The sequence below is a fragment of the Tinamus guttatus genome, unplaced genomic scaffold (assembly GCF_059628265.1).
Source record: "Tinamus guttatus ecotype Peru unplaced genomic scaffold, ASM5962826v1 Tinamus_guttatus_pri_ptg000046l, whole genome shotgun sequence".
Taxonomy (NCBI): domain Eukaryota; kingdom Metazoa; phylum Chordata; class Aves; order Tinamiformes; family Tinamidae; genus Tinamus; species Tinamus guttatus.
Window position 1 is genome coordinate 1,489,664 of NW_028288580.1, and position 19,578 is coordinate 1,509,241.

Here is a 19,578-nt window from a genome sequence, read left to right on the forward strand (position 1 = left end):
GTTGCTGGAATATGGGGAAAATGAGCAAACACTACTACCTACTATGATTTACTCCTGGTTTAACATAATACATTTTTGCTAATTCTTGTCAGTAGGAAAAAAAAAATGTTTTTTGCTTTTTAGTAGAAGGGACCAATATGATTCTAAGAATAAACTCTAAAAATCTGAAGTAAAAATATCAAGTATTTTGTACGTTCTTACAAACGCTAAAATAGAAAATTACACTGGAGCTGACTTAAAATTTGATACTATGACCCATCTAAGTAAACAACAAAAAAGGACCACAGAGAACATCAACGCTGCTCCAAGGCTTTCCAGAGACAGTGTTAAGCAAGCACTGTCTTTACTGACCTAAAAGTGACTCTCCCTTACCATATACAGTAGAAAAAGAAGAGGAAAGGTAATTTTTAAGCCCCACTCTCCAGTTAATGAATCATAGAGCAAAGTGATGCAGGGTTCTTGGTGGTCTTGGTTACAGGCAAAAATGTTAGTGATGCAAACCCGATCACCTGAAACTGGGTTCTGCACCTGCCACATTCCTACTGACTGCACTGAAGCAGTTTGGATGAGGGAGGGAGCTCACGTATCCCGGCGCCTCAGAAACCCAGGTCGTGCTGCATTCATGTGAGCAGCGAGTCGCGTTACCACAGCTCCCAGGCGGGGAGGACAACTTGTTCCTTTGCATAAAACCCACCTTCGCGTGTCCTCCGTGCACCTTCAGTGAAACGCTAACACTGGAACCCCTCGGAGCCGTGATTCTGATAGAGAGTAAGGTCTAAACTATTTTTGCATTCCTCTGTGGTCTCTGCTGCTTGGCACAGGGAGCTGCAGCAGGCCAGGGCCCTCCGTCGCGGCGCTGAGCGCAACCCAACGGGAACCGCGGGCAGATCCAGCTTGCGGCAGCCATGCAGGAAAGCGCTTACACTGCGCGTCGCTTCCCAAGCCCCGGCCCCAACAGTTCGTTGCTTATTTATAGAAATAAAACACGGGTAACAGCTAAAAATGGAAATTATACCATTCTGAACCATTTTTGACACGGTATTGTTGTTTTCAGTATCACCAAGAACAAAGATAACGCAGAGCTGCAATTACTGTAGAAGCAAAGTCTGGTATTCCAATGATTTTCAATGAACATGGCACTTTCAAAAACTGTGGAATTTGTAAATTTTGATGGAGTTTAAACTTCAAACTCTCAATTAACTAAAATGACTGTCACTAAGGGTATAATGAAAATTGTCCCTGAAGAGCACAATGATGCTTTAAAAAAAAAGGGGGGGGGGATGATAAAAAAAGAAAGATGCAGAAATGGGGAGTGGAATAATACAGGATTAATACATGTACTTGCACCAGTGAACATCATGTTCTTAATGAGGCATCAATCGCTACGTCACCGATGACTTATGATCTCTACCCATGTACAAACGCAGTGAGCCACTTCCCATTGCTGCAGTGCCCAAGCGGATGCAGCGCACACATTGAAAGCCATCTTAGTGCCTAACTGTCCTGCACGCCGAATGTCCTCAGCTCCCGACAGGCCCCTCAGCCTAAAACAACGCGGAATCCTGACAAATAACTTTTAGTGGTCGCAGTCTTGGGAACTGAAGGAGCCTGTCACTGTTTTTGCTTTCTTTGCTTTCTTCAGGATATCGCACTTTTTCCTGTTCGGGCGCCGGCACCTTTCATCGATGCTCGGTATACATTCATAATGCCACACTTCCTCCATCTTCTCCACAGGGTAAACGGCTTCCACGTAGTGACGGATCAGCCTCAGTCTGATGGGGTCGAGCTGTTTTTTGTTACAAGCACCTGAATGGTTATACTGCAGTCTGAGATTCTCCGGGGTGAAGAGCTCCGGGAAGAGCCTGACGAGAAGTCTGGCGGCGAAGTTTCCAACCGAGAGGCTCTGCTGCACTGTCTCTCTTACCTCCTTGTCAGACAGCAAATACAGAGAAGGCACAGGGAAGTCCGGGTTAGGAACGACGAGTTCATCAAGCGGTATCTTGCAGAAATCCTTGCTGCTTCTTTCAGGCGGCAGGGGCGGCCCTTCAAACTCTTCTCGGAACCTCTCTGTGCTTATTGCGTAGCTGAGGAACTCCCTCCGCTCGGGCCCCGGCACGTGGACCTTGCGCTGCTGCTGGTACGTGCGCCTCTGCTCCGTGTCCCGCCGCCGGCAGCGCTCGTCCAGCTTCCCCACAAACTCCAGCGTCCACACCCTGTCGTTCTTGGCCCTCGGGTACAGGATCTGCACGTAATGCCGGATTAATTTAATTCTGGTGGGATCTAGCTGCTTCTTGCCTAAAGATCCGCTACAGTTGTATTGCTTCCGTAGGTTTTCGTGAGTAAACAGTTCGGGGAACAGGAGAACAAGCAGTCGAGAGGCAAAGTTGCCTATGGAAAGACTGCTTTCATATATATTTTTAATCTGTTCTTTGTTCAACAGGTAATCGGGGACAGGAACATCAAAATCTGGAGGGGGAAAGTCGAGTTTGTCAAAGTCTATGGGTACAAGCCAGATTTTTTTTGAGCGCCTGCCAGGTTTTTCATATTCAAAACTGTCTTCCACTTTTATGATTGATACATCGTCTGGTAAACTAGAGGAATCGTAACAGTCATCTCGCATCTGATCACATTCGCTTCCATCCATATACATATTTTCAAGCTCATCGTTTATTCGCTGGACGCATTGCTGCAGCCAGGCCTCTTCTTCCTGCACATCTGGAAAGTAAATTTCAGTGTACCTACGGATTATCTGAAGCCGATGAGGATCCAGCAGTTGCTTCCCAGAGTCTCCATAGCAGCTGTACCTTTCACCTAATTTTCTGTGGTCAAAGAGCTCTGGAAACAACCTGTGTAACAAAAAAACAGAAAATTCCCCAGGGGAAGAAGCTTCATCTAAAAATTCGCTGAGATCCTGAGCATCCAGAACGTAATCTGAGGCAATGACACCACTCCTGTCCAAGGACAGAGCTTCTTCTTGCTCTTTATCCTCGATAAAATGAGAAGAGTCTACTTGTTCGGTCTCATAAAAACTGGATGATTGCACACTCTGTTGACTATTCTCCATCTCCCTTTGGGCCCAAAATCTATTGAAAAAATCGTTGACCTGAGGCAAGCACTCCACCTGCCACACAGCTGTGTTCTTCACAGAAGGGTAACAAACTTCCACATAGTTGCGGATAAGCTGCAGGTGAAGGGACTCGAGCTTGCGCTTGCTGAGAAAGCCGCACGCGCTGCAGTTCCTGTTGAACTCGTCGTCGCTGAAGAGCTCTGGGAAGAGCTGCACCAGCAGCCGGCAGGCTAAGTCTCCGCCTGACGAGCTCTGGTCCATGATCTGTTTGAGCTCCGCAGAAGTCAGCTGGTACTCGGGAGGAGGCTTGAACTGGGCGACAGTCTCTGCCGGGCTGACTTGCTTCTTAATCCGGCTGACCTCCAGGGACAACAGGTCAACCTTGCTGTGGAGCTGAGTCATGTTGGAGTTGAGGGTGTTCAGTGTGTAGAACATTTTCTGTATCAAAGAATATATATTTGGGTCAGAATCCGTGTTGGCAGCTACAGATGCGGCTGCAGCGCAGTCCCTTTTGCGCTGATCGTTCAAGGTCCGAAGGTGCGAGGGACTACTGGGGTTAATCTTGTCAATCGAATCATAGGAAGCAAACTGCTCCGTCCCTGGCGGGTTCTTCTTCTCCGTAATTTTGTGTGAGATGCCATAGAGAGGCTTCTTATACGACGGAGTGGTTATGTCGCTGAAGGGTTCCTCTTCGCAGAGCCACGTGATGTTGGGATTCTTGTTCTTGTTTGGCTGCTCTGCGTTTACCTGAGTGGGCGAGCCAGGGTCACGGTTCCTCATGTTTGAGTGGGGGCCCTTTGAATGAATAAATACTGTATTAGTAAGGCTGCCTTGACAATGTAAGCTACAGATGTGTGCCTCTTAAGCTGGTTATCATTACATAAACATGCACTGCCACATTTTTTCCAGATTACTTGTGTTACATGTATCAAATCAGTAACTGCATTAGAAAAAAATCAATTAAAACTCAGTTAAATATTAGATTTTTTTTAAGTTTCATTTCATTGTTCTTGTTTTGTTCAATGGCTTTCCCCTTAGCACAGAAATGCAATTACAATCCCAAGCACTTTTACCCCACTGAGCTCTAAATACTCTCCCACATTAAGTATCGTGATCCTCCACCTCGCACACGAGGATCTTGGGCTGCAGAGAACCTGCGTGGCAACAAGTCAGCAGCAGAGCCAAGAATAGAAGGTAGATTTCCTGACTCGTGGCCCTGTGACCTTGCCACTGCCTCCACTGCCTGCATTTCGTGCTCCAGCATTCCCTGCAGGTTAGCTCCTGAAAACACCACCAGGGCTGGCAGGCACCAGCGCTGTGCTTGTTCTCACCTTCCTCGTGTGAAAAGTTTAGACAGGTTTTTTACCTTTACGATGTCGTACAACTCCTGAACAGGTTTCTGAGAATGAGTAAAATTAAATACTACTCAATTCAAACAGTAAAAACCTAAAAATATGGCATCTTGATACTGTCTTTTGAAAAGGGAGCCTAAGATTTCTTCCTTTCTGGAAGGCAAGTAAGTGCAAATTCACTGGGTTTTGCATTTTCTGAACAGTTTATATAATAAACAGCACTAAGTTCTTAAGAGACTCATGTTCCTAAATACTTTCTAACTCTTCCTCAATGTTTAAAATCTGAAGCAAGTATTTTATCAATTTACATTAAATGTTCAGTTTAGTATTTTTTTTCTGAACACATGGATATTGCAAATAATTCTTAGTGAAATAGATAAAATCCAACATACAGAATTCAAACACGAGAAAACAGATTTTTGAGACCATGCTGAATCATACCTCTTGGCTTGTTCCACACGACATTAATTAGATTTAAAAAAAAAAAAAGAAGTTGCATTCATATATTAAAATAGATGAAACATAGACTTAAGGTCTCAGCTAAGAGGCTGAAACAATTTGAAGGGAAGACCCCAATGCATCCTGTGCATTGTGCAATGAGAAGCTTTACGAAAGGCCCCTTTCAGGAGGTTCCTTTCTGAAAAACAAAACCATAGCACATGAAATTAATCTGGTCCCTTTATGCAGTCACTACACATGGCATCTGTTTACTCCAGTGAAAAACTGAATCTAGTGACTTTTAAGTTTCTAAAGCAACGCAGACCCCAGAAGGCTGGATAACAGAACAAGTAGGATTCTATCCTAAGTTTGGCAATCCATACGCTCAGCTAAACTGAACCTGTGTTTCTGAGCTCTGCTCTCGTTCACGCCAGTACAAACCCACACCTGAAAACTTGTGTGTGCTGGCAAGGCTGCGTGGATAAATGAGAGTGTGACGTAAAGGATGTTACCTATGTATCGTACAGAAACGTTCGGTAAAACGCAATGCATCTCACAGGATCCTTATTACCAGTAGAGCTAACAGAGGCTCAGGGAGCCGCCTCTCCAGTCCCACCGGGATTAAAGCAGAACCGATAGGAACACGGTGAGCAGCCTGAGTCCTGGAGCACCACCAACCTCTGCAGAGTGACTCCTCCTGCAGCAGGCGCCTTAACTAAATGCGCTCTTCATGAACTACTAAAACACAAGAAACTCAACTGTAAACAAATTCTGTTTCAAGTTTCTCACATTTAATTGCAGGCTCCTCCTCCACTGGAAGTGGAGCTGCTGCAGACCACCCAAAAAGCATCAGTGGAGGAAGAGTGGTACCTCCGGGTGAAAATACAGCTTTCCTACATAGTCGTCACCTGACAGCGGACCATGATAATCCCCACTGCCACTAAAGCCAACAACAGAGGTATGATTTCAGTTCATTCCTTATTAAACAACTTGCTACAGGTCATCAAGGGTCTCTTAGTTTTCCTGAGCCGTGGCCATATATTTTTTTTCTATTTAATTATATAATAAAACGTGGCAATCTGAGGATAACTTCTATTAATTCACAGCTCAGACACATAATTAGGACAAAGCAGTATCAGAACATCTATTAGACAGCATGAATTCATCATTGTGAATATTATAGAGTTTTTTGTTTCTTGGGTTTGAATATGACTCTCTGAAAGAAATTAAGTGGTTAAGCTAAGAATGATGACCAATCTCCACTGTAAGGTCAGCAAGACTTCTGCCCTTTTGCTAATGTGGCCTACAATGTTGGTACTAATTGTGGAAGGAATCTGGCTACCAGCATTTCATAAACACGCACATAGTGTTTGACTAAGATGATACATAGATGATACATAGTGTTTGACTGATGTGTTAACAATCTGGGCCTATATTTAAGTATTTTTATTTCAGATGAACTCTTTCATTTTGCTTCTGATTATTTTGTCTCTACGCAGCTTCTAACTGGGAAAAGCACTATCCACAGCATATGCAAAAGCTTTTGGACAAATCCTAATACAAAACTATTTTTTCATTTATTTCCAATAACTTTTAAAGGCACTATCTTTAAACAGGGATGTTTTTCAAATAATACTATATCCACATGCAGTGTACATGAGCAGTCTGAATGTACTATCAAAAATTAGTAGAGAGATTGTTGTATTAGACTCAGAATACTAGATAGTGCTGGTTTGTATAGTGCATTTCAACAGCAAGTTTTTATATGACACATTTTTTAACATTTACGAAATGCAGTATTTGGTAAACATTAACCAATATATTTCATTGTGAAATAATCTCTCACACTATCTCTCAGGATTCTAAGCCAAGTTTTAAAAACTGTTTAGTCATTGCTTTGCTGAGTATTAAAATCATTTTTTAAACAATTAAAAATGTTATGATGTATTTAATTCTTTATAGGAAAAAATCCAAATATCTGTAGGAATGCTGAACATAATAATCTAGCATACCCTAGCATACAAGTAAAGAAAAAAGAATAAATATATGAGGAAGAAACACCAAAAAAAAAAAAATCAAACATAACAATCCAGAAATCACTTTTGCATAGAAATTTTAAAAACTTACCACCTTCTAAACAGGAAATTATTTTTAGAAACTGAGAGAAATATTTACTTCTTATAAAGAAATGTGGCACAGAAGAAACATGAAAAGTTTTCTGATAGGAAATCACTTATTGCTATAATCAACAGCCTGTTAGTACAACCATATAATAAAGAGTAGAGCTGTGCTGATAGCTAATACACTGATGACTGTGTGACATACAATAAAAATACACTACAAGCACAAAATTGTCAAAAATAATTAATATTTCCTCCTCTGATTGCAAACAAAAATATTTTTGAAGTCATCAACTAAAATAAAATAGTGGTACTAGAGAAACAGTTAACCTTTTTAAAGTCATAGAAGACTGTTTCTGGTTGGTTATTTAAAATTGTTATTTAAAGATGTTGATTCACTGGGGTCAGTTAAGAATGACTTTTTATCATTGCTATTGGTGCATCTTTTGATCTTACTATAAATCTTGGGAAATGATTCATTTGAAATAAATTTTAAAATGTATTACAGGCAAACAGTAAAATCCATAAGAACCACAGTTAAAGTAAAACAATTATAAAAATAAAAAGAGAAACAAACAAACAAACAACAAAGGAAAGCCTTACCACACACACAAGGATAAAAAAAAGAGGCCCCAAGACTCAGAAGGAGAGAAGTCAAGAAAAACGAGCATAAAGAGCTATGGCTAGAAAGGAGAAATGAAATGCACAAACACACCATAGAGTAACTAGCTAGGCAGCAAAACAGCAGAAAAGGATACGTGCTTTAGAGTAGGTCATAAACTAAATATAACCCAGGGCTTGAAGTTGTTTGAAAGAGGATGAATTTGAATCTAGGTTATTTTAATAAAGTGCTGAGCATGAAGAACAGGAGGTCATTATACTGTTTTAGAGGGTGTTAGAGGAGATGTCACTATCGAAGACTGAACTCTATCCTTGCAGGAGTTGTAAAAAGAACAATAAAATATAAGGGTTATACGACTCGATGGGGTATTAGAAAAAAAATGGGACTATCCAAGACTAGACATTACCTTTTCAGGCATCCTAAAGAGAACATCAAAAACAAAAGGTTTAGGAGAATCCTGCAGAAAAGCTTAAGAGAAGCTAGAATTTTAGCTGGAAAAGACAGGCCTGAAAGTGGACAATATCACTGTAATTTTCCCATGTGCAGAAGACTGTTTTCTGAAAAACTTTCCTTAATGCTTGCTTTCCTTAATGAAAGGAACGAGGACAAAGAGAAATATTCTAATTTCCAGAAAAGATTAATGTAATTATCTCATCGTTAGAGAGGTGAAACACTAGAAAAGGATAACTAAAAAGATCATGGAGTCTCCTTCACTGCCTAGACAAATGGCTGGATTGTCACGGCTAGGATGTTGCACCAGTTCAGAAGTTGTAATACTTTCTCTTCTTGATCTGTTGAAATCTTCTGCATCCCAGCATTTTTATCTTTCTATTGATATGTACATTTACACCTGACTCACTGACCTCAAAATCCATTTCAAAGTTACAGCCCTATTTCTACCACTGAATACCCAAGGGCCGTGTGACACGAGAAGGAGCTTAATCAAACGTAGTTAATCCAAACTACTACCTGCTCTTATGTTCTATGAAAAACACCAAAAGAAATGAACAAACTACTCTACAAATGTGTTTCTTAAGAATGACAGCTCCCATATCTTTTAAAGAAATATCCAGACAAGTCATGTGCACAAACTGGGCCCAGATTAGCCATACTTGACTCAAATTCATTAGAATGCAAATCCGGTTAGGTGACTTGCACTTTGCCTGTAGCAGCAGCGCCCTTAGCCTACAAGATGTGAACAGCACAGCCAGGGCTGCGCAGGGAGAGGTCACCTCTTGCGTAAAGCGCCGTTTCTTCACGCTGGACACGACATCCTGCTGGCTGCCTGCGCCGTCGCAGCTGAGCGGGGTCTGCTTCCGCTTGTTGGACTCCTGCACGCAAGAAGCTGCACCATCCAGGAGGGGTTTCTCAGCAGATCTGGATGTCAAAGAGCAGTCTAGAGCTTCATCTTCGTTTTCTGTTTCTACCTTCACAATATCTTTCTTAGGAATTTCTACTGGAAAAAGAGAAGGCTTACAATTGATAAAGCACTCTCTTCAGAAAACCATGGTACCCTTAAATAAATCTTTTGCGCTTTGTTTCTTTTCATAAAAATGTATTTTGAGCAACATAACTATTTTTTATCACTTATATAATAACTGTGTGTTAAGATCACCCCAGAATCAAGTTTTTGTTATGCCAAAACCATCTAGTAAATGTCACAAACATCAAGTAAATGGCAGCTTCTTCCCTGAAGAGGAGTTGAAAGTATAAACAAATAAAGCAGTAGAAAGAAGTTTTTTGGTTTTTGTTTTTGTGGGGTTTTTTTGAGTGGGAGGAAGGAAATATAAGAGAAAATATCACGGGATAAAATAGTAGGATGTTTCAGACAATTTTTTTTTTTTTAACTCAATAATATAATTTTCCTCGATCCAGCTACACTCTTCATCGGGTTACAGAAGTTTTCATTCAACACATACTTTTGCCTTGTTATAAATTACACAAAGTATAAAATTTTACCTTCATCATCATCAGTGATTTCAGCTGAGTTCATCTTCTATCTCACTAAAGAACAAAACAAAAATAAAGGGATATCAGCACCTTCTGGAATCAGAACACATATTTTTATAACTATAATCTATAGTCACAGCCATTAATGACCCATTGGTAATTTCCAGTCTGGCCTTTTGTACTAACCAGCTATGTTAATGACTTTCTTGGTCATCTACAGACCTATCAAGCAGATAAACTATACTGCAAAAAATGTAGGATAGCCAGGATTTTGTTTAAAAATGTATGGCTTTTTCTAATAAGGGAGAAATAAAAGCCAGCTTAAGCTTCTCTATAATAATAAACTACCATGGCAATATACAGATGAAAGGTATCCCCATTAAATTCTCCGCCTCGTACGAAGGGCTTATTTTCTTATTACACTCAAATGTTTTTATATTTGGCATTGTGGGTCATAACCTAGAGCCATCACCAAAGGAAAACTCACTGCAAAGTACAATATGCATTCTGGAATAGATTTTCAGTTAAAAATCTTTTGATATGAATTGCATTAATTCAAAACAGAAGAATCTGCAGATTTGCATGAATACTCTCTTTTTTTTTTTCTTATTAGCAGTCAACTGCCTCTAAACAATATAAACATGTCTTCTGAAATAAAAAACAATTATTTGTTATATTATCACTTGATTTTAGCCTTAGCTGTCATATAAATGACTGAACTGTATATCTGTTTCCTTGAAAACCGACTTTGCAAATTACTTGGGCTAAACATTTGTGGACATGTTCATTAAAAAAAAAAAAAAAAAAGAGAGAGAGAAATTTTCAATATTTTGGGGTTCTACAAAGCAAGCACCCTAATCAGATCTCACCAGCCACCAAGAGTGCACTGCTGCAAGCTAACATTCACAATTGGTAAAACTGTCACATATTGATTATATTACATAGAGTAATTTATATATTACATATATTACACTATATAACGTATAGTAACCCTATATGTTCACTTAGCCCCAGAATATTCTACATTTTCCACAATTACATTCCTTTTTTCAAATAGCGTGCTTTCAACTGATCATGCCTATCTTTAGCCAAGGTCTGAAATTTGTCCATGTTACTGAGAAAAGACAGGCCTGTTTCTGGCTAAAGCTGCAGAATAAAGCTACTGGTCTATCCAAACTATGCCTACAGCACACGTGTGGGATTTCTAATGAAATAAAACAGACCAAATGTATACTGGAAAAATCCCAAGAAAACAGATGACCTCCTACCACATCATCAAAAAGCTACGTTAAGCATCAAGAAAAGTATCTAACACTAAATGTGCATATTTTGTCCTGATATCCCATATACACCGACAGCCAATTTTTTGAGCTTAGTCTGTATATGTACTACATTATCTTCGGCTTTGCACAGCACCAAAACGTGGCAGAGTGCAAGACACAGGATCCTATTGCACTTGAGGTGTGAGGAAGCAAACTGGCTGATATTGCTACAGGGTATTTGCAAGAGGAAATCATGCTTAGGTTTTCAAGCCAATTCCTAGCAAAGCAGTACTGGAACAAACCGCTAGAAGTTGGTAAAATGTCAATCATGCAGCCAGAAGGGAATAAGGAGGAGCAGGGAATAATGGAAAACATCTTAAGTGGAGATATACAAGAGAAATTTTTTTTGCCCTTCTCTCCCCTTAGTGCTACTCAAATTGGAGGAATGCTTTAGGGGAATTCCTAAGGGAAGACAAGTAAGCTGGAAGGAAAGGATCAGAAATGGAGAAAAGTGAAAAGTAAAGCTCCGCACATATCTTGGTTAACAGCTCACTTTCTACAAGATGCAACATCAGGGAAACCAAAGCTACCCCAAACTCAGGACAAATAAGATGCAATTAAAACATTTGCTTCACAGCTTTGAAACAAAGTGTTTTTATTTTAAAATTATGTTTCTATTTGAAAACTGCAAGAATAGCAGTCCAATGAGCACCAAAACTATATTTGCCAAATAAAGCACAAACTCCAGCCTTTTCCCCTTTGGGTGCCCAATGACATTTCTCCTTAGTTGCTTGCCTACATTCTTGGGGGATTTGCAAGAAACTTAAGCATACCGAGGAAATTAAGTACCTATAGCAGCTTCTCATGAGAGACAGGAGTGCCCCTGCCCCTCCTGTTTCCAGCCACACAGTCTCATCCCCTTGGACAACACTAGGGCTCACATTAACCTTCCGCGAGCTGCTTCAGCTTGCTAAACCTGCAGGAGATAATTCACTCCTTTGTGACCGTGTTAGTTCTCGTCCTGCTCAGAGAGGTAAAAGAAAGACAAGGAAGAGTCCATCTCAGAAAGGCACATGAGGTTGGGGGTATAAAGGAGGACGTAAAATCTCCCTTTATGTTACCAGAAAGCCACTATAAGCCATGAAAAACATCTGTTTCCTCAGTAATAGAAGTAGCAGTGTCAAAATCTCTTTTGAGGTAGCATTCTGGCCCAGAGAGTGAAAATAACTTAAGTTGTTGAAAACATTTCAAATGCGGGTCTGCCTCCTCGATGGCCATAGGGATGTGGGCAGACCCAGCCTTGGCAACTTCCCCTGGCTGGGATGCAGGGGGAGGCTGCAGCTCCCAAGGGCTGTTTATGGAAACAGGTCTTGGAGGAGGCTGCCCAAACACAGCCAACATATGTAAAGAAACATATTCAGAGAAAATAACCCTGATTATGGATGCTACAGCTTTGAATGCTGAAAATGGTTATAATACACTTCTTCAAAAGAGGCTGGCTTTGATTAGAGCCTGTTCCTTGTAGAGCCATTAACGAAGCTTATCTAATGTAACTGCAAACAGGAGCATGTGTAGCACTGGGACAAACCCAACAGTTGAAGAAGAGGAGGTAGAACAGCCTCTATATTAAAAGGGATCCCATGTGCGGAAAAGAAACAATAACTCGTTAAATTCTATAGCTGGTTTATCTATTGAGAACCTCTTCCTGACAACAACTGGTAGTTTGCACCAGGCTGAGGCTGGCATTGTACAGAACCGTGTACTGGGCTATTGCTAAGAGTCAGGAAACGGGGCCGGGGTGACGCCAGCACTTCACCTATGAAGGCACAAACACTCCTTTTGGGTCCGTCCTCTAGACACAACCACACATCCTCAAACTCTGAGAGCTGAATAAGTGGAAGAAAAAGACAACGGATTCCTTAAAAAGATTGAAGTCTTGTTCTCCTAAAAGACGTGAATGAAATTACTTAGATTTGCAATCAGACACACATAAATGATGGTACAATTCTTTTTAAACTGACACATAATGAGCTTATTTGCAGATAATTACTCTGATACAACTGATTATGTCATTCCATTTTAAGCTAAGCTACTTCCAGTAAGTTAAATAAGCACTGAAGTCTAATTCAAAAAAAAAAAAAAAAAATCTAAACACATTCAGTTTGGGATCTTTCGATTTGCAAGATCCATAAATGCCGCTCAGCTACTGCCTGAACTTCTAAGCAGTTGCACCTTCTAGATATTGAGTTCCTGGCGGACCAGAGACAAAACCATCTGGGCCTTGCTATAATCCTTGCACTGGGGGCTCCCTGCATCTGTCCTACCATCTAACATGAAGTGTGCTCAGAACATGCTCAGCACCTCAGGACTCAGAGAAAGGTCATAGGTAGGGCAGGATATTCCACTCACCAGTGGCACAAAAGTTAAAGTGGCATTTTGAGGCTGGTGAATGCTCATGTTCTTCTGTGCATTTAGAGCTATATGGGGCAACTTTTGACTCTAAAGTAAAATCCATTTATCAGAAGTGTGCTTCAAATATGCACAGAAACCTTAAATATTTAAGACAATTAGGTGTAGAGATATTATAAGGGAGCAAATTAGAAGATTATTCTAAATGTCTTTCAATCCCATACCATCAACTATGTTATATGAATAGACTAAGTAGCTATTCCAAAATGTATCTAGTTAATTCATATAAAGGAACTAAATCCTGAATTCATTAACTTGAATCATCGCAGGATGGGCATCTCCTCATATTTATTACCTAACAACTGCTCATTTACTGACCTTGGAGCTGTTTAAAGCAGGATTTTTGCTACTTGCCTGCTTGGGACCATTGCAAAAAATAAAAAACTACTCAGTATGAAGAGGAAAGGTCTTGCTGATGATACCTAACAGTGATCAAGGCAACTCTCTGCCCCTGCTATCATTCTTCAAGATTAAAGACAAATTGATCATCTTCAAGTAATGCCTTTTAATATACATATATGTCTGCTTATATATGACTATTATATCTAAGTCTGTTTATATATATACATATATATATACCTTTTAAAAGTGCAAAAGTGCATACACATCTCATGCAGAATACAGTTCCATTTTCACAACAAAAGTGTATCATAATTGCAAACTAAAAGGAATAATTATCTTAAGTAATATATTGTAATATAATAAAGATTACTGTTACCAGTTTTACGGAAGTATTTGTTTTTCCGTAATGCAAATGCTTGCATTAGATGTTAGTGTTCAGTTTGTGAACACACGGTTAAGGGTGGAGGAACTGCTGTTTCTTGAATGCAGATTGTCTACTAAAAACTTTTATTATTAATACGTTCATGTTGGTGGGAAGGAATGTCTCTAATTCTTATCAACTGCAAGAATCTCCTATTAAAAATACATCTTTTTAGACATTACATATTATGAGATGTTTATTCCTTTTATAGCCTCATGGTGGTACATTGCTTCATATATAAAACTCACAGGCCCCAATGAATTCTCGCAGGCCTCAATTGTGTGTTTGATGAGGTGAACTATTCCCAACATTCTGATCAAAAGACATGTGTGTTTGCCAGTACCATTAAATATTCCTTAGAGAACAGGTGAAAAAAAAAATCTCCTCACTTTCAGCAGGCAGTGAAAGACACAGTGATTTCTTTGAGGGTAACCTAGTAACATTAAGTAAATAATAAGTACACACACACTAAAAAACACTGATATTCTAAGGAGATAATATTGGCCAAATTTCATAAGCTCTGTGTATTGAACTGCTGTTTTAGTTCATACTAAAGACAACATGAAAAAGTCGCTCCTTCTCTTACACGTGCCTTCCTGTAAGAGTTTTTATCAATATTATGCTAGATAACTGGAGCGCAGCCCATAACTATTGCTTGTTTATTCCTCCTGAGCCGAGGACAATGGCTAATTAAGCCAGCAGACGGATACTCACGAGAGAGCCAAGGCCCGCGGTTCCGCTCCCTGCCTATGGCCAGTCCTGCCTTATTCCTCCCAGCCGGAGAGGCGCCTTGGGTGCAAGGCAAAGCACCCGACCTTTCCCTTGCCCAGCCGTAGCGGATTCCCTCCCGGCTTCCGAAATCCCGCTGCTCCGTGTCACAAGAGCCGGGTTCCAGGAGAGGAGCCTGCTCCTCGCACTGCAGCCCGCGCGCCTGCCGTGGGTGGGTAGGTGCGAGCTGCTTTCCACGTGCCCGGCGAGACGGATTCCTGCTGGAACGCGCCTGGGCGCGGGGGTGCCTGGGCCTGGGTTCTCCTTCAGGAGACAACTCTTTAGACCTTCCACTTCCAGGCTTCCGGACTGCATTCAATAGCTTCAGAATTGCGCCCATGCTTCAGTTATATGAGATTCCCCCAGTTTGTAAACAAATAAATTAATAATCAAACTTCACTGCAACTCCAATTCAACAACTACTACATGTCTACTACTCCAATGGGAGCCTTTTGAAACGCACTTATGAGTCAATCTTTGCTTTCTGGGACATTGACTCGACTTTAATTATTGCAGAAGACCTCCTTAAAAACAGCCATAACAGGGAAAATAATTTCTCTGGACTTCTTGCCATTGTTATTATCATCCTTATTTTTTACTTAAGTATCCTTCTGTTGTTGAAAACCTCATCACCAAGCTTGGCACCATCTTCAGAAAAAGCAAATTACTCAAAACAGGCACTGTCAGTGTGCTGTACCTCTGCCTGAAATACCTTCACTCGCTAATGACGCAAAGTAAAATGACAGTGAAAATGCTACAAAGTAACATCCAAACCTGCTATAACACATGGCAAAAAATCTGCATTACTTGTTTTGTACATCTCACTACTTTGCATAGATTCAGTGAGATGTCCTTACAAAATATATATATATATTTTTTTTTTCTGGAGAAACATACCCCTTTTTAAAGGGTCATGAAGTTAACTGATCTTCACAGGTTAAGGTTGCAGATTAAGGAAGTTAAACCTGGCATCTGAAGCCACCTTAATAAAAAATAAATAAATAAAGTCAAAAAAATCTGATTTCGAATTGACTACATATCATAGGAAACTCCAAAATGTTGTTTCAGTTGTCTGAACCAAGAGCAAAATGCAAGAAGACAGCATAAATAATACTAAAAGTATTATTTAGTAGAAGCATTTTCTATCAGTCAATTTTAATAGGGCAAGGTGCTGCCTGGGACCCAAGAATGGAGATTTTCAACAATTTTTTTTTCTTGATATTCGGTACTGATACTCAAAATACTACGTAAGCCAGAAAACGATATTCCATTACACTCAGGTGCCAACCTTAAACACACGTATAACTCAAGTTTCCAAACTATGAAGAAACGTATGTTCAGAGGAGCCAGCAGGCGCCGCGGGAAGCGTCACCCCACGGACACACGAGCCCTGCTCTGAACCCTGCCCCAAACCCGCCCCTGCCGCTCGTGGCAGAGGACAGGAAGCCGCAGCACTGGAGCCTGCCTCGGAGAGTGGCATCGTGCCAAGAGGGCTCACAGGGCACGCTCTCAATTTGGGTTTTTCGGGTTTTATTTTTAGTTACATCTGCAGTTAAAAAAAAAAAAAAAAAAAAGACACGCTTCTCAGTTTTCCCACAGCTGCTTGTAGCTGAAGCGCTCTCTACCTGTCCCGCACGCTTTCCCGAACAGTGACCGCTGCGACACTAGAGCACGTACTTCCAGCAGCGGCGCGTTACGGACACGCGCGAACGGCGCGTGGCGCCGCGCATGACCCGCGCGGTGCACGCGGGGGGCGGTTGGGGGGGGGGGGGGCTGCCACGTGGAGCGGCCGCGGCGCCGCGCGGGAGGCGCCGCGCGGGAGGCCCCGCCCCGGGGCGGGCGCTGCGGCCGCGCGGACCCCGCGCGGAGCCGCCGCTTCCTCCGCGGTGGGAGCCGCGAGCCGGCGGCCGCGCCGCCGCTTCCGGCGCGGACCCTGCCCGGGCGGATCTATGCGGGCGGGCCGCGCGGGGGGGGAGGCGAGGCGCGAGGTGGCGGCCGCGTGACCGTTCCACTCGCCGCCCGCCCGCCCCCCCCGCGCCGCCGCGATGGAGGCGGCCGCGCGGGGCCCCGCGCTGCAGCACCGAGCGCCGCCGCGAACAAAGGCCCCCCCGCGCCCCACGGGGGAAGGGGCGGCGGCGCCGGGCCCGCGCCGCGGCCGCCCGGGGGAGGGGCCGCCCGGGCCCGCCGCGCGCGCTGCCCCCCCCCTCCCGGTTCCTCCCCCGGTGAGGGGGCCGCGCGGCGCGGAGCGGCGCCCCTCGCCGCGGCGGGACGGGACGGGACTCACCTGGGCTCGCCGCGAGGCCACGCGAGGCGCGGGACGGCGCCGGGGGTGGCTGCAGCGGCCGCCGGTGGTGCCCGCGCTTCCCTCCCGCTCTTTGTGCGCGAGGGTCCGCGCGCTGCGCTCTCGCGTGACGTGACGGGACCGTGTGTCATTTCCGCACAAGGACACCAAGCCCCGCGCCGCCGCGGCCAGCGCCACCCGCCGCCCCGGGGCAGGGGCAGAGGCGGGAGGGGAGGGGGGAGGAGCGGGACGCACTCCCCCTCCTCCTCGCCCCGCCGCAGGCAACGCGGCTCCCACTGGAGACCCCGCGCGCGCTGCCCACACGGCGGCAGCCCCGGGGGCGGGCGCCTGCGGGCCGCGCCGCGTCCCCCCGCCACGCACACGGGGACGCGCCACGGCCGCGGCGGGCAGCGCCGCCCCACCCCCCCGCGCGTGGGCCGCGGCGCGGGCCGGGCCCCGCCGCGTGGGAGCGCCCGCGCGCAGACACGCGGGGAGGCGGCGCCGCCCGGAGCCGGGGGCGAGCGGCCCCCGCCGCGTGGCCATGGCCGGCGCCGCGAGCACGTGGCCGCGAGGAGCCGCCGGGGGGCGGCGCGCGGGAGGCAGCGGCCGCGGGCGGCCAACGGCCGTTCCCGCCCCGCGGCCAACGGCCGCGCCACTCCCCCCGCCCCGCCGCCGCCGAGGGAAACGGCGGCGCTGGCGCTGCCCGGCGCCCCACGCGAGTCCCGCCGCGCGTGCGTGGGGCTGGCGGGCGCTGGGAGGCAGCGGCGGAGCCGCAACCAGCGCCGCGGCCGCCGTCACGGCCCGCGTCGCTGCTCCGTGGGCGGGAGCGCGGCGGGACGGGGCGCCCCGTGCCCCACGCCACGCTGTGGGGACGCGCACCGCGGCGCTGGGCAAGGGCCACCCGCGTGCTCGTCCCTTATGCAGTGCGGGAGCTTCCATGTTTCCCACTGGCCGCTGAGGAAAACTGGCCTTTGGTGCCGTTCTAGACTGCTGCCCATGCTGGTAAAATCAGGAATTCGGTGAATCCTGGTAATTCACCTCCAAGCGTGGCGATTACTGCGTTCTTACCTTCACCCTCGCTGAAGAGCAACATCTTGACTCACACTTGTGCATCGTATGGCTGCAATGATTTATAAAACAGGCATCACATTCTTCTTCAGTCGGGTGTCCTTGTAGATTATTTTAGCTTTATTTATTTATTTATTTATTTATTTTCTGAGCTTGACAGGAACTCCTAAGTCCTTACATTAGTTCGGTGGCTCTTAGCTGTCCTTACTGCTATGAGCTTGGAGAAAAACATTCCCCAAAGATCATATATATATATACCTCTCACATATAAATATATATATTATATATTTATAAATATATATATATATATAATATATATATTTATATGTGAGAGGTAAATCCAACATTGTAGGCTTTGGCCTGTTATCACAATTGCATTCTTCGAGTATATCTAATGACTCTGAAATTAGCAACATACGAAACTTGACAACTTTTTGTGAAATGTTTTATTTGTACAATGAACTCGGCTGGTGCTGCCATTCGGATTAAACAGATCCCTCTTGCCTTTTAATAAAAACACACGCACAGCAAATTCTCTTTCTAATTGCACTGTAATTAAGTTTCACTTTTTTTTTTCCCAGAGTGAAAGGAATGACTCCAAAGGTGTTACATTATTAAAAATAAATAGATGAGGATGGATCCTGCCATGAAGGGTGATGAAACACTAATCCCAGTGTAAAGGACTGCTAAATACAAGTGACAAGTAGCAGGAGCAGTTTAGCAACAACTGAATATGTAGGTAGAACGCAGCAGCTTGGAGCACTGCTGAGAATTAAACAGATAAATCTTTTACGCCTGTTTTCCACCGAAACTGCATTTCACTATAATTAAAACTACTTTTTTTTTTGTAAAAGCAAAGACAGAAACATGCAAGTCAAATAACTGAGAAATAATGCTGTGGGAAAAAAACAAATGCCCAGTAAATAACTCTTTCCTAGATTTAGGCTCCTTCTAAATCTGGAATTTAGGGCTGCTGGCATATTTACAGGATCATATTTCATGAATAATCCTAAGAGATAGTAGTTGGTTGAATTTAACCTTGACTTTTTTTTCTCCCCTTTAATAAAAGCCGTTTAAAGGAGCTCTTAAAAGCAGGGACCCACCGCCAGCACTACAACCACTCCGATGAATCACTGGCATGAAGGATGCATTTTATTAACAGGACAAGTGTTCTGCAGTTAGCGATTCATTCAGCCCTTAGAGATAACGAGCACTTGCAGATGATAACTTTTTTCCCTTGCGTCTGTTAGCACTATTAAAAAAGACTTAAGTTTATAGTAGGCTGAGCCCTCTGCCTTTATTGTAAAGCTAATTGAAAGTGCACGGGGGTGTAATGGTTTAGCACCTGGCCCAGCTGTTAAGTAGAGTTGCATCTCAGCCCCTTTTACCAGAATGCTGCTTTCCCCAGTGGGATGGAG

General features: G+C 43.8%; 1 protein-coding gene across 1 annotated transcript; it reads right to left on the bottom strand.

The window, feature by feature from the left end:
* Positions 1–1,521: 1,521 nt before the first annotated feature.
* BEND3 (BEN domain containing 3) lies at positions 1,522–17,214 on the bottom strand. Its single transcript, XM_088538362.1, has 4 exons — positions 17,096–17,214; positions 9,559–9,603; positions 8,832–9,052; positions 1,522–3,862 (listed from the first exon to the last, which is right to left on the bottom strand). The coding sequence occupies exons 2-4, from the start codon at positions 9,590–9,592 to the stop codon at positions 1,577–1,579; spliced, it is 2,541 nt and encodes an 846-aa protein (XP_088394488.1). The 5' UTR covers positions 9,593–9,603; positions 17,096–17,214; the 3' UTR covers positions 1,522–1,576.
* Between the last annotated feature and the right edge of the window lie 2,364 nt (positions 17,215–19,578).

Coding starts and splice junctions, on each gene's coding strand:
- BEND3 (XM_088538362.1), bottom strand. CDS start 9,592: ATGAACTCAGCTGAAATCACTGATGATGATGAAG. Junction 9,053..9,558: donor AATCACTGATGATGATGAAG/GTAAAATTTTAT, acceptor TTTTTCCAGTAG/AAATTCCTAAGAAAGATATT. Junction 3,863..8,831: donor AACGGCGCTTTACGCAAGAG/GTGACCTCTCCC, acceptor ATTCATTCAAAG/GGCCCCCACTCAAACATGAG.